The 18025-nt window shown below is 40.6% G+C and overlaps 1 protein-coding gene across 7 annotated transcripts in view; it reads left to right on the forward strand.

The window, feature by feature from the left end:
• AKAP13 (A-kinase anchoring protein 13) overlaps positions 1 to 18025 on the forward strand; it is a 337825-nt gene that overhangs the window by 313985 nt on the left and 5815 nt on the right. For all 7 annotated transcript variants that reach the window (XM_063091725.1, XM_063091728.1, XM_063091729.1 and 4 more), the window contains 10 exons: positions 1610 to 1686; positions 2268 to 2449; positions 2586 to 2668; positions 4958 to 5152; positions 8612 to 8773; positions 9207 to 9277; positions 9721 to 9765; positions 14245 to 14295; positions 14968 to 15420; positions 17057 to 17390. In XM_063091725.1, the coding sequence (XP_062947795.1) occupies positions 1610 to 1686; positions 2268 to 2449; positions 2586 to 2668; positions 4958 to 5152; positions 8612 to 8773; positions 9207 to 9277; positions 9721 to 9765; positions 14245 to 14295; positions 14968 to 15420; positions 17057 to 17390 (1653 nt within the window). The remainder of the gene's footprint in view (positions 1 to 1609; positions 1687 to 2267; positions 2450 to 2585; positions 2669 to 4957; positions 5153 to 8611; positions 8774 to 9206; positions 9278 to 9720; positions 9766 to 14244; positions 14296 to 14967; positions 15421 to 17056; positions 17391 to 18025) is intronic.

Genomic DNA, 18025 nt, shown 5'->3' on the forward strand with positions numbered 1-18025 from the left:
TGAAGTGCTTCCAGTGGAGATAGGAGTTGGTGTTTAGTCATTGTCACTCCCAGTGAGCTCCTACCAAGAACAGCCAGTACTACATTGGGTATCCTTCAGAAGAGGTGGGATTGTTTTTCTCTGATCCACTGAAACTGATCATATAAACTTCAAGATTCAGTGAAGTTGAAACTTGTGTTTTAGAACTTTTTTCTTTTTTTTTTTTTTTTTTGGCAATAACCTGAATTATTTCAGAGTAAACTTTAGAAAAATAACTTGTCAAAACTAATGGTAGTGCATGGAAAATTACTGTAGTCTAGGCTGAAAAATTAGACCTCCCTAGCAATCAGACATCCTTGCACCTGTTTTCTTCATAGCTTTGCAGTGAATTCCACAGAAAAGTGATCCCAGTTGTGGCAGACGTTGAAGAAAAAGGCCAGGAGGGGGCTGCATACATCAGTTCCATGCTCTTCTCAATTCCCAAGGAATTGTAGGCTCCACTTTCCAGAGTGAAGATGATACCTAGGAGCCAGCCTATCGCTCAATAGACAGCTCCACTCCAGAGATTTTAAACTGTCCTTAAGGGAGGCCGGCCCGTGGCTCGCTCGGTAGAGTGCGGTGCTGATAACACCAAGGCCACGGGTTCGGATCCTATATAGGGATGGCGGGTTTGCTCACTGGCTGAGCGTGGTGCTGACAACACCAAGCCAAGGGTTGAGATCCCCTTACTGGTCATCTTTTTTTTTTTTTAAAAAAAAAAAAACTAAAAAAACTGTCCTTAAGGGAATAACGGGAAATGCCTTTCTGTACTCCTAAAGGATTAGTTAGAGTAGGAGTTTGTGTGCTTTATTTATTTATTTTTGATTCCTGGATCTTACTAGAGATGTTAATTTGGTTTTTGTTTTGTTTTTGTTTTATTTTGGCGGCTGGTGGGTACAGGGATCCGAACCCTTGACCTTGGTCAATACCACTCTCTAACCAAGTGAGCTAATCGGCCAGCCCTATTTTAATGGAGAAGAAGAGAAGGCTGTTAGCATGGTACAGAGAGGTTGAGGTTGACTGTTGCATGTGGGAGCTGGGGGAGAACCTCTGCCTGTATTCACATGTACCTGTCAGACCAGAGGGTGTCTGTGTGGGCCATTCTTATTCTTTTGGGGGTGCAAAGAAGTCTCTCTTTCATTACACTTGGAACATCACCTTCAGGCAGCTTTCCTGTCTACTTACCACATCTTTCGTATTACTGTAACCAGAAGTTGAGAAATATTACACCCTGAGTATTTCGTGGAGTATGTCGCTATAGGTTGCTTTTTAACATCTGTTGAAGTCTAGCTTTTAAACTTTATTCTTAAAATCTTGTCTTATGGGATATATATTTTCAGGACTGAGTACTTCACCTTTTCTGAGACAAGGTTTTGGTGATAATCCCATTTAAAAATGCTTCTAAATCTAGTGACCAGATCTAAATCCTGTAGAACTTTAAAACCAATGCCTTGGGAGGGGTGTGGTCTCAGATCACAGTTCACCCTCATGGAGTGTATTGTGAACCATCCTTCAGTAAAAACCCTCTTGACTGTATTTAACTATTAATAGTCATTGTTCTCTCTTCTCTTCCCCCATTGCCACTTTCCAGAGGTTCAAGCAGTTCTGCTCACTGACATTTTAGTTTTCCTTCAAGAAAAAGACCAGAAATACATCTTTGCATCATTGGTAAGCTGAATTGTTATTCTCTTCAGTTTAGAATAAAATTATGTTTTACTAGTACTTAAAACAGATTAGGTATAAAGTGTGAACACTGTGCTATTGCTTTCCCACCCTCTTAGATTAATTGCCTCAGGACAAATCCCTCTGAATAATTTCTTGCATACTCTTAAATTTTCTGTTGCCCTCAGCCCCCAAATTATTTTTTTCTTCTCTCACAATCCTTTTGAGTGCCTTGGACGTTTGACAATTCAATTACTGGAGTATTTCTCACGCATGTGACTCTGTAGGTGGTACTCTTGTATAACACTGCAAGCCAGATTTTTTGGGGAACTGGAAGGACTCATTATGTAGAAAACATGACTAGAACCTTTAAGACCATGAATTACCATTTTATTTTTGAAAATCTTTTTCTGTTTGTTACAATTTGAATGAAATAATGAGATATTTCTCTTTATCCTAAAGCTGCTTTTTTTTTTTTTTTTTTAAGCCATACGCTTTTAAAATAGCATCTGGTCACACCTAAAGTTGTCATTAAGAGTTAGAATATTGTATACATACCTTATATTTGCCCTCTCCCCTTTGTCCAGGACCAGAAATCCACAGTGATCTCTTTAAAGAAGCTGATTGTAAGAGAAGTGGCACATGAGGAGAAAGGCTTATTCCTGATCAGTATGGGGGTAAAAGATCCAGAGATGGTGGAAGTCCACGCTGGCTCCAGAGAGGAACGAAACAGCTGGATGCAGATCATTCAGGACACAATCAACACCCTGTAATTAAACCCCAGTCCCACCCATCCTGTCCCTCCTAAGGCCTCTGTGTGATTTCATAGGAGACTGGGTAGTGACCAGAGTAATTGAAATCTTAGGAATTTTTTGTTTTGTCATGTTTTGTTTTTGTCGTATTAGGAACAGAGATGAAGATGAAGGAATTCCTAGTGAGACTGAGGAAGAAAAGAAAATGTTGGACACCAAAGCCCGGGAATTAAAAGGTAGGCTGTTGGGAATGGTCTGAGACCCTTGTCTGTGGCTGCAGAAGGCTGCTAGTGGTTTCCAGAGGTACTGTCTACTCTTCAGTTCCAGAGCTATCCCAGCAGGCACTTGCAAACAGGAAGATGGTTTCTCTTTTATTAAAAAGAGAAAGTCTGAGCTACCATGGGTCCTGGTGAAGAAAAGCTGTGAGAACGTGCTCTATGCTAGATCAAGGGGATGTTGATTCAATTCTCTTGTCACAGTATCAGTGTTCTTGGACACTGAAACATTCTTTGTACTTTGTCACAGGAGAATTTGCCAAAATTCATGGTCCCATCTAAAAACAAGAAGGAGAGAGAGATATTTGAGGAAAAGAAATCTCCAATTAATCTGTTTTAATCCTCCTGCCAGTCCCCAGCTTTATCACTTATTTATAGGTTCACAAATGAGTTGTGAAGTGGTTTTGGGAGAAGGCTACTTATTGATCTGTGTGTGATCACTACTTGTTTAGTACCTGCTATTTCATATAGTCTTTGTCAATATCCCTACAAGACAGGTATTCTAATCCCCCTTGTGCAGGTGAGACAGATGAAGACCCCAAAGGCCAAGCAACCCAAGGTCACGTGTATTTAGTGGCTGAGCCAGAATTCTAGTCTTTGTCTTATAAACAGCACAGCCTGGTGCTCTTCCCTCTTTGCCAGTGGCTTATGTAAAGACTCCTTTGGGTAGAAATAAGGCCTACAGTCAAATACATAAAAGTACCCATATAAGTCTTTCAAGCTGTACAAACAAATAACATTGTTTTTTTGGCAGGGGTGTGGGGGGATGGACAGATTTAGACCAGAGCCAGAGTTACATCAAATTTATTGGCCCATGATTAGGATGACTAGGATAAAATCTTCCTTCTTTTAACATTTGTTAAGTACTTGGCTGGGCATGGTGCTAGGTGCCAGGGATGCCGAGATTTCTACAACAGAGCCCTTGCCCTTGGGGAGCTCACATTCTAGCAAGGGAGATGTAAATAAATGACAGGCCGCAAAGTGGTTTATTAGACTGTGGACGCTTAGGAGGTGTGTGGGATCTGCTCCTCCTGCCTGTGGTAAGTCTCATGGAGAAGCTGACAAATGAGCTACTCCTGAAAAAAATAATCTCACCAGACAAGAATAGTTATGTGCAAAAGTAAAAAAGGACTTGATATGTCTGCCCAGTACAGGCTTGGTTAACATCTGGAGGGTCAGGGCTAAGTGATGTGAGGCACAAGGTCTTGAAAGGCAACAAGGGAATGATATAGTTTTTTTTAAAAATGTTTTTTTTTTTTTTGATGTGTGTTGAAGCCAGTGGGAGACTTGCTTGAGGGAGTCGGTGGGCCACTGGAAACGGAAAGACCAATCGGGAGATTCAGGATAGGTTAGGTGAGAAATGAGCTGGAGAGGGGATAGATGTGAGTAAGAAATAGGGTCATCAAAACATGGTCAACTGGATATGGGTGGTGGGATAGAGTGAGCAGACAGTTGCTCCCAGATTTCCAAACTGAGTAAACTGGAGGAAGAATTGTTGCCTGAGGATAGATCACAAACTAAAGGGAGGAGGTGGGATGGCAAGGATGGAGAAAAGATTGGTTTCTGAAATGTTGAGAACAAGGCACCTCAGTGGAGATGACAGTTGGCAGTGGGGCCAGTGGTCTGGTGCTCAGAAAAGAGGGTAGGATTTAGGATGTGTGAATTATCAGCATACAGGAAGTAATAGAAGCCATGGGAATGAATGAGATCCCCAAGAGGAAAGTGTAAAGTAGATACAGCAGCCCAGGATGGAGGGAGGAAGGAACCCAGATACGTTACTCCATTGCAGGTGGCAGATCTATAAAGTGCCCTAAGAAAGAGAACCAGTGTCCTCAAAGTGAGGGAGGGAAGTTTCAAGAGAAGGGAGTAATTGTTCCCGGAAAAGAGGAACAAAAAGACCTCATTGGATTCAGTAATGAGGGTAACCTTGGAAAGAGCAGAATTGTGGGGCAAAAGCCAGAGGGCAGTGGGTTGAGAAATAAACGGGGTAAGGGAGTAGAAACCAAGGGTAGACTTTTTATTGTTTGCCATTGTTTGCCAAGAAGACCCAGAATGGTTTTCCAGGTGGAAATTACAAAACAGAAACTTGATAGTGCCTTCATGATGAAAAAGAGAGGGTGGGGGGCAGTGGTACAGTGTTCTGTCTTGTCCCTTTCCATGAATTACCACAAGGTGGCGCTTGTGTCTTAGTCATTTCATAATACTAAACACCAGTCAAATCCCAGATTGTTTCCTCCATCCACCCTGCAGAACAACTTCAACAGAAGGACCAGAAGATCCTGCTCTTGCTGGAAGAGAAGGAGATGATTTTCCGGGATATGACTGAGTGCAGCACTCCCTTGCCAGAAGATTGCTCCCCGGCTCACAGTCCTAGAATCCTCTTCCGCTCCAACACAGAGGAGGCTCTCAAAGGAGGACCTTTAATGAAAAGTGCAATAAATGAGGGTAATTTGCATTCAGCTTTGCCCCCTCTTCATCTCCACCCAGAGTGGTTTACACTTACCTATCCTTTTTCACTTTTTTATCATGAGATAAAGCACAAATACAGAAAATTACCTAAAACAAATATTTTTCAGTAGTAAATTATTATCAGGTGAACATCCTTATATACACTACCCAGGTCAAGAAATAAAATGTAACCAGACACCCTCAAAGCCCCTCAGCGTGCCCTGTCCCACCTCCCTCTCTCCAAAAGGAGCAGGTATTCTGACTTTTATTAGTCATCACTTACTTATGCTACTTTATGGTTTTATGGCCCAAGTGCCTTTTCCTAGATCCTTATAGTTTAGTCTTGCTCATGTTTTTTAACATGCTGTCTAAGATTCTTAATTTACAGTCCCCGACCCCCCAGTCCCCTTCTTTTCCATACAGTTCATCTCTGAACAATCTGAGCTTTTTAACTTGTAGTTTCGTACAGTTTGGGTTTTATTCATACAGCAGTTCTGTTCTTCCATCCTCTTTTTCCTTCAGATTTGAAGCTGTATTCAGAGGCTTAATTATTCAGACTTGATCCCTTTGGCAGGCTGTGTTCTTTTGTTCTTTCATTGGGAGGCACAAAATATCCCTTTTTTTGGTGGCATAGGAAAAGTAGGATAAAAGGATTAATCTTGATTTTTTTTTTTTTTGCCCCCTTTTACCCATTTTCAAGATAGTTAATTGGTTTATGGTCATCTTCTAAAAGTGATCCATACTTTTGTTTTTTAACATTATAATGGACTCATGAATTTAAGCATATTTGATAGGTTTCAAATGACTGTAATTCTTAACCTTATTAAAAGCTGAGAATGTCCTATGTTTGCCCATGAGCACCTCTTTGTTTGACTTCTAAGTCCTGTTGACATGACCATAGTAGTCTCTGAGAGCTGCTTTGCTGTTTGCTGTAGTAAGATGTTCCTCATCTTGATTTTTTCCTGCCTTAGATCTGGAATCAGCCATTTCTCCAAAAGCTCTGGTTTCTTTTAGTGGGAAATGATTTTGAGACCACAGTCTGTACACTAGAGATGGTCTTTGCTACTAGGTTTTTCATTGTTACTAGGTTGAACTTTTTCAGTGGACAGATCTTAGGGGGAAACCTACATATATATGAACTCACATTGATATATCTATTGAAATTGTGGACTGCAGGGTTTTTATTTAAACTCTTCTTTATTACATCTGTATCCTTTCTTCCACACTGTGACAGCTCATTCTGAAGGATACGTCATAGAATTAGAATATCCTATATTTGCTCAGTGACTTTATCCCACTTTCACATACACACAGCAGTATCTGAATAATAATATTAATACTGCTAACACCATATATGATTTTTATATGCTATCCCCATTCTCTCTTTTTTTAAATAGTTGTGCTATGTCTGCACTGTCAGCTTATAACCATTACATAGTGTAGTGTCCTCTTTTTAGCCTTGACCTGTAGTCTTTCTTATATAAGTAATTGTAATTACTGCTCACCACAGGTCCTTAGATCTGTGACCCTCTAGTCATTTTGGATGTCTGAAATTCATTCTCTATTACATGCCTCAGGAAAGGCTCATGAGAGGAGTAGTCTGAGTTCTTGCATAGTGGTAATAATAGTGTGCCCTTTATGCTTGAAAGTCTCCTCTGGTGGGTATGAAATCCTTGGCTCATATTTTCTTCCCGTGGGTATCTTAATTATTCTGAAATATGTGACTTCATTTTTTTCTGGCATAAAGCATTGCTATCAAAGTCTGATGATAACTTGACTCTCCACATATAAGTCACATGATCTTTGCATAGATGCTCAAAGAATTTTTTTCTAAGTAGTTTTACTGGACTATACTTTGGTGTTGGTTATTCTGGGTTAATAGTCTCAGGTTCACAGTGTTCTATTGTTTTACATGTGGTTTCAAATTTTTCATATTTCAGGAAAGGTTAGTATTTGCCCTGTTCCCTTGCTTTGGTTTTCTTCTTCAAGAACTCTAATTATCCATATGATGAGTTGTCTTTGTCTGCCTTCAATATTTGCCACTTTCTTTTAATACTTTTTATCTCTTCATCTTTTTAATGTTTAAATATTCTTCCTTTCATCCATTTTTTTTTCTTTCTTTCTTTCTTTTTTTTTTTTTGGCGGCTGCCTAAAACAAGGATCCAAACCTGTGACCTTGGTGTTACCAGCAACATGCCTGTCCCAAGAGAGCTACCTGGCCAGCCCCTCGCCTATTTTCTTAAGCCATTTTCTGTTGGGTCTATTTGCTCTTACATTCTAGTTTAGTTTTCATTTCTTTTCTTTCTTTCTTTTTTTTTTTTTTTTTAAAGATGACCGGTAAGATGATCTTAACCCTTGACTCGGTGTTGTCAGCACCACACTCAGCCAGTGAGCGAACCAACCATCCCTATATAGGATCCGAACCGATGGCCTTGGTGTTATCAGCACCACACTCTCCCAAGTGAGCCACGGGCCAGCCCTAGTTTTCATTTCTATAATGATTTTTTTTCTTTTGTTTCCAGTTCTTTGAGTTCTGCTACCTCATTTCTGTTTTCTAATTCTGACTTAGGTTCTTTTATGTTTTATGTCATTTTCTTAATGTGTTTAAAAGCTCATTTATTATATGGACATGTCTTTCTGATGTACTTTTATTATCTGTAGGGAAATTAAGCCCTTGTTTTCCACCACCTCTTTTTTTAACCTTGTATGGGATTTGACTTCAATATGTTTCTGTTGCTCATTTTTATGTGAAATTGGTTTCTTAAATTTTTAGGTTCAAATAGTTTTTCTCACTTCATAGTACTCTTCTGTTGTTTTTGTGTATTACTTTTTTTTGAAAAATACAATGGTTTGTCTTATAAGACTTACAAACATCTTCTGGTTTCTTTTCTTATTTCATCTGGACCTTCTTTTTCCTTCATTTCTGTAGTTCCTCTCCTGCTCAACTTTATTCCATTTTCAGCACTTTCTCTTTTCTGTGGCTCCTGTCCTAGAAAAGAACCCTAGTTGATCATATTTGAGAATTCAGATGCTTAGACTGCTCTGACCCCTTGAACTCCCTCACTCTTGGAGGGAGCAAAACCCAGCCAGTTTTACTTGCTGTTCCCAAATTGACCTACCTTACTTTCCAGGGAATATCTTTTGGCTGCTTTGTATCCGACTCCAGGAGCCATATTTCTTCCAAGAAATTATTCTGCCTTCCCTGTACCCTTTGAAATTTCCTAGGCCTCATGTAATTAAAGTTGAAGGTTTCCATCTTTAAATTTCCAATAGAATCCAACTAAAACATGTATCCTGAATTGAGCCCCTTCTCTGAGCAAGCAAGGAAAGTCTCCTAATCACTCTTCGGAACTTTCTGATCCTGCTTCCTGTATACATCGTGTATTACCATGAGATTTTTTTTTTTTCCTCATTGAAATACAAGATGTCAGTTTTGCATGTTTTCTTTTTTTCCAGTGGAGATCCTTCAGAGTTTGATGAGTGGAAGCCTGGGAGGCACCCTTGGTCAGGCTGTCAGCAGCCCTGTGGAGCAGGAAGGCTTGGTTGGCCCTGTTTCCTTGCCCCGGAGAGCAGAGACCTTTGGAGGATTTGACAGCCATCAGATGAATGCTTCAAAAGGTACATGACTTGAACTCATGTGCTTTTACAGGCAGTTCTTGACAGTCCCACCCAACTAAAAATGGCCTATGTTCTAGTAGCTCTATCTCCTCTGTCCCATTCAATCAATAAATGTTTTATTGAGATCCTAAAACACTCAAGAACCTCTGGCAGAGTCACGTTCATTTTGAGTAATAAAACAGATTTTTTTCTACGATCTCAGCTAAGCTATAAACAAAGGAATAATAATGCTTGATTTTCTTTCTTCTAATTCTTCTGCATCAGTGAAATTATTAATGATCATTTAGCTGCCACTAAGTGACTTCCCTTATTTTTGGTATTAATGAGGTTCAGAAATATCATATCCCCAACCTGTTCATATTATATTCTTTTCTTGGCTAGTCTGTTTCACAACTTTAAAAAACAACCACAAGTTATCTTGTTTTTTGTTTAGGAGGTGAGAAAGAAGAGGGAGATGATGGCCAGGATCTCAGGAGAACAGAATCAGACAGTGGTCTGAAAAAGGTATTTCTTTCTAAAATATACTATCTGTGAAACTCCTTGGCACTTCTCTTTCTTTGATCTTGTTTTGACTTGCTGCTTTCAGTAAAATCCTACTTTATTTTCATGGGAAAGCACATTTTTAAAATAAACGGTAAAATTAAGAGTTCCCACATTATTAGCTGTTTGGCCTGTCTGACTTAAAGCAATATGTTCACATTAATAAATCTACCATGGCCCTGGCAGGACCAGTTTTATTCAGAGGTTTGTTTTAACTGCACCAAACCAACCTGATCTGTTTACAAGGCTTCTGTAGTAAATAGTTCAATCTCAGATCTTCACTACCTTACAGTGAGAGACTATAGTAGAAAAGAAAATGGGAAGCTACAGTATAACTTAGAAGCACATTGAATATAATTTTTGCACCAGGATTTTCATTGTTTTAATGCATGTTTTTTGTTTTATAGGGTGGAAATGCTAACCTGGTATTTATGCTTAAAAGAAACAGTGAGGTAAGGACATTATGAGCTGTTTAAAAGAATATGTGTTTCTTATCATTGTAAGATTAGGAATATTCATTTTTTGGTTTTTAGAGGTTTTTTTATTGAAACATAACTGATGTTACATATTTGTGGGGTACAGAGTTGACTATCAATACCTGTGTATAATGTGTGATGATCAAGTCAGGATAATTAGCATATTCATCATTACAAAACGTAATCATATCTTTGAAGGCATTTGATATCCTCTCTTCTAGTCAACTGATAACAGGCAGTAAATTATTGTTGATTGTAGGTGCCTAGCTTGACTGTACATCAGTAGATTTATTTTTCCTAACTAGCTATCTTGTATCCATTAATCCATTTCTTGGTATCTCCCCTCCCGCTTTCCTGGCTCTAGAAATCACAGTTTTGCTCTCTCCTTCTGAAAGTTCAGAGTATTATAATTGTTGTTTGTTTGTCCCTCCCTCCCTCCCTCCCATGAATGAGTACATGTGGTATTTCTCTCTCTGTGCCTGGCTTGTTTCACTTAAACATAATTTTCTCCAAGCTCATCCATGTTGCTGCGAATGGCAGCTTTTCCGTCTTTTTTTTATGGCTGAGTATTATTCCATTGTGTCTATGTACCACATTTTCCTTATCTAGTCATCCTTCGATGGACATTTAGGTTGGTTCTATATTTTGGCTATTGTAAATAGAACTGTGATGAACGGGAGGGCTTGTATCCCTTCGACATGATGATTTCCATTCCTTTGGATATATATCCAGCAGTGGGATTGCTGGATCATATGGGTGATATCTATAGTTGTTTGAGAAAACTCCATGCTGTTTTCCGTAATGGCTGTGCTAATTTACAGTCCCACCAGCACTATAAAATTCTTACCCTTTTTCCACATCCTCCCCAGCATTTGTTGTTCTCTATGTTTTTGATAACAGCAAGTCTAGCTAGGGTGAGATGAAATCTCAGTGTGGTTTTCATTTGCATTTCACTGATGCTGAGTGATGCTGAGCATTTTTTCATGTACCTGTTGGCCATTTGTATGTCTTCCCTTGAGAAATGTCTATTCAGCTCCTTTGCCCATTTTTTAATTGGATTTTTTTTTTTTTTTTTTTACTGTTAAGTTGTTTGAGTGTCTTGTATATTCTGGATATTAATACCTTGTCAGATGCATAGTTTGCGAATATTTTCTCCTGTTCTGTAGGTTGTCTTTTCATTCTGTTGATTGTTTCCTTTGCTGTGCAGAAGCTTTTAGTTTGATATAATCCTATTTGCTTATTTTTTCTTTTGTTGCCTTGTTTTCAAGGTCTTATTCATAAAGTCTTATCCCAGCCCTATATCCTGAAGTGTGCCCCTGGAGTATTCATTTTTGTTTTGCTTTAACAAACAAGCTAACTCCTGGCTATAATCTGCACACGGAAACAGTACAGTTGTCAGTTTTCTTGCTTTTTTTAATTTACTTTTTTAATTGACACATATTGACTGTACATATTTATGGTGAAAAGAATTATATTTCAGTACATGTATACAATGTGTGATGATCAAGACAGGGTAATGTCAGTTTACTTTACCTTTCCCATTTCCCTGGCCCTGGGCCCATCTTGGAATTTTGCCAGTATCATCTACTATGATGGCTTCTGATTCCCTCTCCTTGTGAAGCCTCTTGCTTTTAATCAGCTTTCTCTAGAACATGGGCTGTGACACCCCCTTGGTGGTTTCTTTCAGTCTGAGCACACTGAGTTGAATTTGTAGAACCTTTCCTGTAACACAAACCTGTAACCAAAAGCCATAAGTCTGGAATATGGGGATTTAACTTGTGGGTAATTCTATGTAGTAATTTTTTTATCCTTCAGGGACTCAAGTTGAGTTTAATTCTTTGTATACTACCTTTCACTTGATCTGTGTTTCAACTGTGAGGTAGCCTTGGTGTCCTCCCAGCTGGAAATTGGATTCTGATGCTGGTCTGTTTGCGCTTCATGCAGCTGACTCTGAAGGGTGACCGCACTCCTTCTGCTCATCTCCTTCTTCGATTCCTTCTTATGAAATAATCTTAAGGGTACTGCCATCTCCAAAGTTAGTTCACTTGAGGTCTGACTTTATGTGTGAGCAGACTAGAATTAGATACATAATAATTTCCGTTTAGGGTGTATTTCCCAAGGATGTTCTTTGTTCTTTTTCTTCTTGCTTTTACCGTAATATCCTAAATCCCTGTGGTGCTTTGTTTTGAAATATTAAATTAAGGGAAATCTTTCTTTTTCTCCCTAAAATACAGAAGGATATCATTTTATATTTGTTGGCATAGAGGTCTAAATACAGTGCTGCCCTGAAGGAATCCCCTTTGGTGTGCTTATCCCTAAACAACATAAACCCACGTTCACACAAGCTGCTTGCTCTCTGTATCTCCTGCTGGAAATGTAGCTTTAGTTGATTTTCCATTTGACAACTTCTTGCCCTATATTTTAGTGAGAAGAGTCAGGATAAGAAATATTACAAGACCAGTTTCCTTTTTAGGTCTTTCGTGACTACTTTCTCTCTATTTCTTAAGAGTAAACTTAAGCGAGGGGTTAAAAAGTATTCTCAGAAGAGCTAAGCCTGATACTTAAAGTTTTTGGTTTTTTGAAGTTTTTTTTGTTTGTTTTAAATGATTTAAGTATTATAAAAGAATATATGTTTGTGGTAGAAAATTTGAAAAATGTCCAAAAACGTAAAAAAGAAGAAAAAGATAAATAACATAAACTACTTAATAAAGATAATCCTACCACTAAGAAATAAATACTGTTAAATATTGGATGTTTATATTTCCAACCTTTCCTTCTACATAACATATATTTATGTGTCTGAGTTTGTATGTGTGTAAATAATATAAAAAGTTCTACACAGTTTGTGTCTATACTTCCTGGAGCTTCATATCCTGCTTTTTTCCTATTAACACACATTAGAAGCATTTCCCCAAGACATATTTGTACAAAGCATGCTGTTGAACAGCTGCATATTATTATGTTGTGTACCATAATTTATTTAATCTTTCCAGTAGTTAATTCTTTTCCAGCTTTTTTGCTTTTTGAGTAAAGCAGTTTTGTTACATTCATTTTTTTGCATGGCTCTTTGGTGATTTCCTCAACATGCCAAATTGCTGTCTGAAAGGAGGTTATGCAGTGGTTAGCCCTACTTGTCGGGTACAAGAGTGTTCGTTTCCATCTCAACCTTCCCCGGCACTGGGTTTTATCATTTTTTGAATTGACATTGTATTGGATTTGATAAGTTCATGTGGCATTTTTAAATTTTATTTTGCATCTATTTGATTTCACATGAGGTTGAATCATTTTTAATATGTTATGTAATTGGCCGTTTTTATTTCTTTTGTAAATTGATGGTTTGTGTGCCTGGCCTGCCTGCTTTTCTACTAGGGTATTCTTTTTTCTTACTGATCTATGAGAGCATTTGTTAAATCAAAGATTTTTTTTTTTTATATGTTTGACTTTCTGTTCAAGTTTGTCTTTAGCCTTTTAATTTTACATTTTTACATAGTAAATTTTGAAAAAATTTTTGTGTGGTTTCTTCCATTGCTTCTCTGTTTAAAAAGCCTTCCCTGTTTCAAGGTCAGAAAACATTCTTTAATATATTCATTTAGCTCTTTTTTTGTTCATTTTTACACTCAGCATTCTAATTTGAATGTTACTTTGTGTGAACCAAGGTCCCAACTTAATTTTTTCAGAAATTTTGACAATTTTCTCAAAACAGTTAAATGATTATTCTTTCCATTCCCATTGATTAGACATGTTACTTACATACTAAATTCTTATCGTTCGTTTCTGGACTTTCTGTTCTGTTACGTTGATACGCATGCCATTTTTATGCCAGGCATTTTAAATAGTGAAAGCTAGGGCCAGCCCGTGGCTCACTTGGGGAGAGTGTGGTGCTGATAACACTGAGGCCACAGGTTCGGATCCCTATATAGGGATGGCCAGTTGGCTCACTTGGGAGAGCATGGTGCTGACACCACCAAGTCAAGGATTAAGATCCCCTTACCGGTCATCTTTTAGAAAAAATAAAATAGTGAAAGCTTTATAATACATTTTATTGTGTCTTGACATCCCTTCTATACACATGCTTGTTTTGTTTGTTTGGTCTTTTGTTTTTCTTGGCAACTTGTACCCACTTACTCTCTTTGATGTTTTCAATTTGAAAATATTAAAGTATAAGCACTTTGCTGTTTTTTGTTTTTTGTTTTTGACCAGTAAGGGGATTGTAACCCTTGGCTTGGTGTCGCCCACACCACGCACCGCCAGTGAGCGGTCCGGCCATCCCAATATAGGATTCGAACCCATGGCCCGGGTGCTACCAGCGCCACCCTCTCCCAAGTGAGCCACGGGACCAGCCCAGCACTTTGTTGTATTTTAAGGAAGTTATCTTGTCAGATAACTACATAGCGTGATGGATTCTGAGATTTACAAAGTCCTAAAATGAATGTTTCCATTTTGTTCCTTTTGCAGCAGGTTGTCCAGAGCATTGTTCATCTCCACGAACTCCTCAGCACTCTTCAGGTACATGGCTTTATCTTTTTTTCTGTGCATTTATTTGCTTAATGAACCAACAGTAAAGGGACTGTTGTTGACTTGGATGTTTGAGGTTTGTAGGTTGCTTCTGGAGAGATGGGCCCCTAGCCTAGAGAGAACGGTGGCTCTCATGGTGGAAAATGTTATAAATCGACCATGCCACAAAGCACATATGATACTAACATGCACTTGGGAGATCATTTCACCCTAGAAAGCCTTTAGGATAATTATAAATTTTCATATTTCCTATCTCTGTGTGGTACCCAGATAGGGAAGCCTCCCAAAACAGCTACTGTTTAGTAGTTCCTGGTAATATCCTCAAATTCTGCTCACTTTCTTTATGAAAATCTAACCTAGCTCATTCCTACCTTCTCCCACCTGCAAAGCATACTACCTCACTCCAGGCAATACCAATGACTGCAAAAAGCATGTGACCAGGTCTGACCAAAAACTTGAGTTCGTATACCTTTGAGGTTCTTTTTTGATAATTGCACGACGTTATATCCTGGTGCATTTTTACCAGTGCAGCTTAAAAATGAGAGAAGGTTGTAGTCTGTCATAATGCCTGGTGTCCCCTGGTAAGAGGTCGGAAGGGCTCCCAGAAGCTGGCTCTCCTCCGGGCCAGAATTGCATGGCTACCCCCCTTTGTGTGCCTCCCAGGGCGTGGTGTTACAGCAAGACAGCTACATCGAGGACCAGAAGCTGGTGCTGAACGAGAGGACGCTCACACGGAACTCATCGCGCCCCAGCTCCCTCATTGAGCAGGAGAAGCAGCGCAGCCTGGAGAAGCAGCGCCAGGACCTGGCCAACCTTCAGAAGCAGCAGGCACAGCACCTGGAGGAGAAACGTCGGCGCGAGCGTGAGTGGGAGGCCCGTGAGAGGGAGCTGCAGGAGCGCGAGGCTCGGCTGGCCCAGCGCGAGGAGCAGCTGCAGCGCGGCCAGCAGGACCTGCAGCGGGAACGCGAGGAGCTCCAGCAGCGGAAGGGCACCTACCAGTGCGACCTGGAGCGGCTGCGCGCCGCCCAGAGACAGCTCGAGAGGGAGCAGGAGCAACTGCGACGTGACACGGAGCGGCTCAGCCAGCGGCCAGCGGAGCAGCGGGACCTGTGTCAGGTGAGAGCAGCTCCTGCCAAGCACCGTGGAGGGACGCTCTCCCTGCCAGCCAGCTGCAGGAAGGAAGAAGCTCGTGTACTTAGCACCGTAAGAGGGGGAGCATAGGGGTGATGTATGTTTTGACAGAATCCTTGTTTTACCCTAAAAGGAGGTCTTGGGGAGGAAGTGAGTCATCTTCTGCTTTTTGCATCTCTAAGAGGTTGAAGAGTAGAGTGGACATGCCAAGGCTTCTGGGCCAGGGAAGTACAGGGACCCTTGGAGCTGACCGGCACTTGCCCCAGCTCGTTTAAGAGAAAGGCAGTCAGCCTTCAGGATCTCGGAAGCAACCCCTTTCTTCTAAGCCACAGAAGAAATCAGGCATGGCTCCCACCCAGTACAACTTGTAACCTGATGGGGAGACACTCCAAGGATTAAAGAGCCCCCAGAACATGTGGTGCCTCTGGTCACAAGACCACACTAAATGGCTGCGATGTGAGAGTTACTGAAAGAACCCACGTGGTAGGATCAGTAGGAGGGTCTGTGATAGAGGGATGGGCCCTTCCCCACAAATAGACAGGAGGCGGCCACTCCTCTGTGGACATATGATATTCATGGTTGGGGATGTTCAGACATCTGGATTTTACCTAATTCCTGATTTGTCTTGCTACTGTTGATGAAACCTTTCTTTTTCTGTAGCTGCTGCCTATACGGGAAGGCTTTCAATTATTAGCACACTGATATTCCATGGTTATTCTGGAACATAGATACTTGTGGCAGATGGAGTGCCTGGCTGTACACAGATCTGCCTGTCTTTTGAAACTCATATCATGTTGCCATTTGTTTGATTCATTGACCTTGGACCGTAAAAGAAAGTTAAACTGACATCTTCCAGAGTGGGGCGCAGTTTTAGTTTTCTGTAGTGGTTTTCAGATATATGGTATGGGCAGCAAATAGCTCTGTGTTGCTTTTTATCACACAAGAATGGGTTCCACCCCCCCACCCCCCCAATAAAATCAGCAGGACTTTGACAAAGGAAGGTTCCCAGGCAACTGAGAGAACACAGATTAGATGATCCTCTTTATCTTTGGTTTAATCTTTGACTAGGATCTTGGTGTAAGCTCAGCTCTTCCATATACCCTCTAACATGAGCAGGTTTCTATAATCTCTTTGTCCTGAAATAATTATTTGCATCCATGTGTAAATTGTCTTAAAGGGGTTAGCTGGTTAGCTCCGTTGGTTAGAACCTGGTGCTGATAACACCAATGTGCGGAGTTTGATCCCTGTTCCAGCCAGCCGCCAAAACCAAAAAAAAATCCGTCTTAAGATAAGCAGCTCTCCTTGTTTCTTCAGATAATGGGAGTTCTTTTCTGAGCTACCCCATCAAAGGTACTATTTTATGATGCTGATGTTAGTGCATGTAATAAAAATAGTAATGGTATGGGAGATGATGTTTTTATCATGTTCACAGATACTACTTGGGAGAGGGCAATAAATGAAACTGAGAAGTTGGGAACCTCTTTATAGTTAGTTTTGTAGAATCCACGGAAGGAGGAAACACCCAGCTGACACACCTAGTTAAATGCAGCCATATTTATTGAGTGGGCACCAGGGGTGCTGACAGCCTCAAGTTAAAACTCCTTCTCTTGAATATTGGCAGGTTTCACATCAACATAACAAGCTGATGAGGATCCCATCCTTCTTTCCCAGTTCTGAAGAGTCCCCCTCACCCTGTGTACCTTCAGTAGCCAAATCAACGTCATTGGACTCAGAACTTTCCGTGTCCCCAAAAAGGAACAGCATCTCTCGGACACACAAAGAGAAGGGGCCTTTTCACATACTGAGTTCAACCAGCCAGACAAACAAAGTGCAGGAGGGGCAGAGCCAGGCCCCCGCTCCCGCCTCGGCCTCCAGCCGCCTGTTTGGGTTAGCTAAGCCACGGGAGAAGAAGGAGAGAAAGAAGAAGAGCAAAGCCAGCCGCACTCAGCCTGGTGGTAAGTCGCCTGCACCGTCTCCCTGTGGCCATGGTGGCCATGCGTCCTAAAGAGAGGATGGATTGTAGAGGCAAGGGGAGGGGGCGGGGGTGAAAGAAGGGCACGGCTCAGATGCACAAGAACCCAGCTGTTGTCCTTCCCACCAGACCCATTTGCTCAGAACACGCGTGCAACACGCATGTAAGAACCACTCTCTGACACAGCCCTGCTATCACCTTGACTTTAGCCCAGTGAGATCCATTTTGAACTTCTGACTTCCAGAACTGTAAGATATTAAATTTGTGCTGATTTAAGTCACTAAATTTGTGGTAATTTGTTACGCAGCCAATAGGAAACTAATACAGGCTGTACCCTATGTTTGTCCCACCATTGTATCTTGGAAGTAGGTAACTCGTTTTGATTTCACAAATGGGACTCTGAACTTTGGACTTTTGGGTTGAAACAAGTTAAGACTTTGGGGATGAAATGATTGTATTTGTATGTGAAAAGGACATGAATTTTGGGGGATCAGGGCAGAATGCTGTAGGCTAGATGCCCCCCGGCCTCACTGAAGCTTAATCCCCACTGTAACTGTTGAGGGTGGGAGATCCTATTATGGCAATGGAAAGATGGGGCCTTGAAGAGACTGCAGGAGC

The sequence above is a fragment of the Cynocephalus volans genome, chromosome 3 (genome assembly GCF_027409185.1).
Source record: "Cynocephalus volans isolate mCynVol1 chromosome 3, mCynVol1.pri, whole genome shotgun sequence".
Taxonomy (NCBI): domain Eukaryota; kingdom Metazoa; phylum Chordata; class Mammalia; order Dermoptera; family Cynocephalidae; genus Cynocephalus; species Cynocephalus volans.